The sequence below is a fragment of the Arachis stenosperma genome, chromosome 9 (assembly GCF_014773155.1).
Source record: "Arachis stenosperma cultivar V10309 chromosome 9, arast.V10309.gnm1.PFL2, whole genome shotgun sequence".
Classification (NCBI taxonomy): domain Eukaryota; kingdom Viridiplantae; phylum Streptophyta; class Magnoliopsida; order Fabales; family Fabaceae; genus Arachis; species Arachis stenosperma.
The window spans coordinates 6,743,367-6,749,241 of NC_080385.1; the positions used below are offsets into that span (position 1 = coordinate 6,743,367).

The 5,875-nt window shown below is 27.0% G+C and overlaps 1 protein-coding gene across 1 annotated transcript; it reads right to left on the reverse strand.

The window, feature by feature from the left end:
* Nucleotides 1-1,720: 1,720 nt before the first annotated feature.
* Nucleotides 1,721-2,839, reverse strand: LOC130948950 (ABC transporter C family member 8-like). The gene is made up of 4 exons (XM_057877803.1): nucleotides 2,683-2,839; nucleotides 2,508-2,639; nucleotides 2,160-2,374; nucleotides 1,721-2,038 (listed from the first exon to the last, which is right to left on the reverse strand). The coding sequence occupies exons 1-4, from the start codon at nucleotides 2,837-2,839 to the stop codon at nucleotides 1,721-1,723; spliced, it is 822 nt and encodes a 273-aa protein (XP_057733786.1).
* Nucleotides 2,840-5,875: the final 3,036 nt, after the last annotated feature.

Below are 5,875 nucleotides of genomic sequence, written 5' to 3' on the forward strand. Positions count from 1 at the left end.
TTTTTAAGAACTAGAAAATCTTGGGTATGAATAATATTTTTCTTTCGGAATTGATGTTATCTTTACTTTCAGTTGGTTTAATTAATGGTTGTTATTGGTCTTGTCCCCATACTTAAGCATATGCGTCCTTAGCTGTTTGAGTGGCTTCCTCATATTTGCTTATTACACTGGTGAGAATGTACTCTTCAACTTTGATGGTTCTGCACCACTCCAGGGTTTATATCATTGTTATCTTGTCTATATGGCCCACCTCTTTTTGGTGCTGCCACTCATGTTTTTCTCGTTACGTTTCTAATATTGAGGAGCTCATTTTTTATTGTATTCTTCCGGAGATGATATGGAGTATTTAAATGACAACACTTCTTATTGTACTTCATTTTATTGTGTTACTTCTAATACAATTTTCTCGTGTCATGAGTTTATTGCGAGCCACAGTGAGAGTCTTGCTCGAAGGCTCCGTATTAAATTTCTACAAAAAAAAAATAAAATATTAGTAGTAAAATTTATATTATTCATTAATATGATGTATTCTTTATGTATTTCTATTATAATTAATTATTATTAATATTAAATTAATAAAAAATAATCTATGTAACGAATAATTTAAAAATTTTGATTTTTTTAATTTAAATAATTTTATCAACCAAATTTTATTCTTTATTTTTAAAAATTTTTTATTTTTTATTGATATATGATTAATATGAATTTTACTAGCTACTGTTAATACTTTTTATTTTTTATTTTTGTCCTAAATTTTATGTTTTTGGCATGCACTTTTTTTAATATTTAAAATACAGATTCAACAATTAAAATTATAATTTAAACAAAATTTTAAATTATAAAAAAAAGAAACAAATTTAAAAAATTTAAAATTTTTTCATTCTAAATCTTAAATTACAATAACCATATACATAAATTTAATGTTATATACATTTTCTTTGCAATATTTAAAATAATCAAATAAAAAGTTTCAAAAATTAGTTATTTAAAATTCATTCATTTATATTTAGTTTTTATTTATAATGAAAAAAACTAAATAGATGTGGATATTTTAGTAAGTAGTACGGTAGTAATTTTTAACTATTGCAGATCCAGCCGTATTATAGCAGTGATACTAGTAGTATTGTATGTAGTCATCTTTTTATGGATTATGTCTGTGAAGTCCAAATTTACCTAGAGATAACTCACCTGGTGAGTCCAAGAGACTTGGTAGCTTGTCTACTTTTAAGTTGATACTTCTCCGAAACTTATATAAATATTAAATTTTTTATCAAAATATTTATTATTAATGGATAATTTAAATATATATAGAATATAATTAAGAATAAATACAGTATTTTTTGAGTACTCTCGTATATATTTGTTCATTAAAATAGTAAATTATGTCTTTTAAGATAGAAAATATTTAATATAATTTCATATCAAATGATATATATATTTATGTGTTCATGACTTCATGACCAATAAAAAAACAGGTTAAAACAATTTATTTTTTACATTTACTTAATGAAAAGTAATGTTCCTAAAATCCAAAATTTTGGAAGGTAAATTACAATTTTATTTCCTAAACTTTTGTAATGTGCAATTTGATTCCTTGAAGCAATCAAATTGTAATTTTTCTTTGCCTCATGTTTTATTAAAATAATTAGCCCTTAATAGAAGGGTAATTTTGAAAGAAATTTTAGAGAAAATGTTTTTCTAATTTTTGGAACTTTTGGAGTTAGTTGTTCACCTTCCATATTTCATCATCTGAGTAAAGGCCTAAAGGGTCCAAGTTTGTTGTAATGCTACCCTTGAAAAGAGTTGCTTCTTGAGGGATAATACTAAGCTTCGTTCTCAAATCCTTCAACCCCAATGAGCATATGTCAATCTCATCAATAATAATGTTACCTCTTGAAGGCTCAACCAATCGAAACAGAGCACTTATAAGTGTTGTTTTTCCACTTCCTGTTCTTCCTACAACTCCCACTCTACTCCCTTCTTTGAATGTGCAAGTGATTCCTTTCAGGACTATTGGTGCATTCGGACGATATCTAATCTGAAATCAATGTCGAAAAACAAGCTATTAGCATTGAATTTTTTATAGTACCAGTGTAAATGAATTAGTGAATAAGTACATTCGATAAACATATGAATATGTTTTGGATTAGTTTTTTTACCTCTAAGGATTGAAGATCAATTCTACCCTTCCATGGCCATGAAGTTGGAGGCTTGTTATCCTCCACAATAGTAGGAGGCTCAGCTGGTATGTGAACGAATTGTTTGATTCTTTCAATAGAGATAACATAGTTTGATAAGTTGCAAAACCATCTTGTCCAAAATATTTGTGCTTGTGTCAATGTGAATGCATAAGAAAGTGAAAGTCCCACAAGCCCTGCATGTACCATCCAACATTATCAATCCAGCATTAGCTGGTTAGTTACTCTCTTTGATCAACGAAAAGTCGAAAACTATCAAATTGATAAACCATGATAACTGTTTTATTTATTATGTAATATTAGTATTACCTGGGGACACATAATCCATAGGAACTAGAATAAGTAACAAGGCTGCAGTGAAGACTGTCAAGTTTTGAAGTGTTTCAATCCTTAGAGTCAACCATTCCATGGTCACATTAGAATGAAAGAAGAGTGATGCATCTGTGTCCACAAGTTTTAGGTAGTTCTTGACAAATCTACCCACCAGGTAGAACAAAGAGAGCCTCAGGGATCATCCTAACTGGTTCCGACATGATCCTCAATGTTGCAAGAACTGTGAAAATTGTCCCTGCATCCAATGGAGCACTATGGAACAGAACACATCCTAGGAAAACAACAGCAAAAACAATTGTAGGAGCCATCTAATAAAGAATTGACCCATAACCCTTCATGATCTGTGTCTTAGACAACCATATAAATTCTTTTGCGCCAAGCGACCTTACCAAACTCTTGAATTTTTCGGTTAAGATTACAAAGTGAGAAAGTTTTTTTTGAAAATATAAAAATTTAAATTTTTTATATATTTATTAAATAAAAAAATTTAAAATTTTTCATTAATAGTAAACTTATTATGTATTTTAAGATGAATTTGGATCTTCTAAATTTTAAATTTGTATTTTAGAGGATAAAGTGTGACCTTCTACCTTTGAATGGTTTATCTCTCATATTTATTTTTGATCTCACTTATAAAATAAATGGTGAGAGATCACATTTTATTCTCTAAAGTAAAATTCAAATTTTAAAAAATTCAAATCCTTTTAGGATATATATTAGCTAAATCCTTTATTTATTTTATCTTTGGTGTTCCTCTTTTTGGTCAGCATATGACATTGTCTCTTCTATGAATCTATGTTTTTTTGTCAAATAGATTGGTGAGACTCAAACCCAAAGTCTTTAGACAAAGAATGAAAAGATTATGTCATTTGAGTTATAATTAGTTGACAATTTATGATGTTCTTAAATTCTTTTTTTTAGGACGTTGTTGGTCTAAATTGATAGATATGTTTTTAATTACAAAAATGAACAAATCATTGGGCTTAGCCCAATTAATATATTCTCTTCTCTCTTTTCGGGACATGATATACTCTCTTCTTAAACATATGTTACTAAAATAGGTTGCGTTAAGCCCAAAGTAAAAGATATAGAACCCGTTAGTTTGACCTTTTTGGTTCCTGCTGTTTTTGGTGATGTTTCTCCAATGCAGGTTTTGTACTACTTCTGTCAGTTGGACTAGAGTTCTGTTTATTAGATTTGGATTAAAAAAGATAACTTGGGAATTGACAAGGTGATTAAAAAAAAAAATCAAGGTGATTTTTAATACTCTTTTTTTTAGTTCAATAATTTTGGGATTTCAATTAAGCCAAGTCAACTTAGTTAATTTATCTATAGATAATCATATTTCTAACACCCCTCGTATAAGAGTTTCTTTTGAATTTGTATATATTTTATATTTTTTATTTGTCTTAATAAAATTACATGTACTAAAAGTTTAAATTGATAAGTAAAAATAATACCAGTAATTCAATAATAATAAAAAATATATGAAACATAATATCAACATGGGGTTAATTTGAATGACAATTAATCGTTTTTTTTAATCAAGTGACTTAAGTTTAGCTCTTAGAAAATGAAAAAAAAAAGAAAGAAAAATCTCGTTAGAAAACCTAAAACAGTAAAACTCTTCATGAGTTTAGGTGCACTCTTAATTTATTTTTATTTTTATTTTTTGACGGTGTAAGCAGCTTGCATTATGATGATAGAAGGATTACACTCAATAATGAGCCAGTTTTCTATCCTTGTTGGACATTATTTTAACCAACAAAAATGATAACCTGGTAAAACATTATTGCATTCTTAATTTTGATAACCTGGTAAAACAAGATTTTTCTTTATGCATGTACAAAAATAATAAGCCAATAAGGCAGCTAAACAATCATTAGGAACTTAGGATTGTTTCTGTTTTCAAATTGACCCCTCTCATCCACAAGGCCTAGCAAGCAAAAATTGACAAAGTGCAATGGATAAGTATGAAGTTATTGCATGTTATATTGTTATCTTATTTAAGAACATTAAAATCACATGCAATCTATCATAAAAAAAAATGTCATTTAGGATCTGTGTTTGTTTATAAATATGGGATAATGAAATAGAAATACAGAGACAAAAAATTATATTTTACAAATAAAATATAGACATAAAAATAGTAATAGAAAAATACAACCTATTTTTTATTTTTTATTATTTTTGTTAATTTTTTTAAATTATATTTTTCACTATTATATTTTTCTTTTCAACTTTTTAATAAAAAAATAAAAATAAATTGTACATTTATAATTTATTTTAATTTATCACCAAATAAAATATAAAAATACTAATTTTTGTATTTTTATCTTTTATATCTTATTTTTAATGTCTTATTTTATCCTGTTTTTAGAATTAAACAACCGTAGGAATTTCAATTAATTTCTCTTTTGTTTGTTTTCCATCTTTAATTGTAATTGAGACAATGTTGCTTCTACATATATACTAAATCGAGTGTTTTAGTGCCCTCAAACACAATAAACTACCTTTTCTCTAAATTTTATGCGTAATGTATTTGAATTCTGAAATTCTATCCACAAAAGGTATTTTTGAATTGAATGTGTGATAGACTATTGGATTCAATCAACATCATGATGGATAAGGCAATCGGATAATGACTCATAAAGAGAGGCCCTAAATGCCATCGTAACCTAAAGTTGTAAAATACATAAATTGCTCTGTTTGGATTTCTTATGGATGGACGGTTTGTTAACCATCCAAAACATTATGGATATGTTAAAATATAATATAATGCATCCATGCCATACTCCTTTCATAAAATTTGAGGAAATAAAATATAATATAACAATAACATGACATTCCCATGACATGTGTATATTTATGATTTGTCTTTGTCTTTATACTACTTGCATTGTAAGACAATCCCTCTTACACTGGAAATAAAAGTGTGTCACATATATGTCAGATTTTGTGTCACGCATTATGTACTAAGAATCTATCTTTCCCATTCCTTTTATGGTGCTATCCAATATCTATGTCTACAAAGTAAACACTTGCTTAATTTGTTATGCCTTAATTTAAAAGAGATATATTATTGAGTTTAATTGTGATACTATTAGGATCAATTAGGATTATTTAGTATATCTGAATATTTATTATAAGATATTATGTCTTTATTATTTTGATTCTTTTAGGACCTATAAATATCATTCTATATTTTATCATTCTAGACAACTTAAATAGATAACTTGAATAGACAATTTGAATACACTCAATAATATACAAATCATTTCTCCAGTTTAATCTCTTGTTTCTAATAGATACAAAACAGTATAAAATATTTTATACAATTGTCC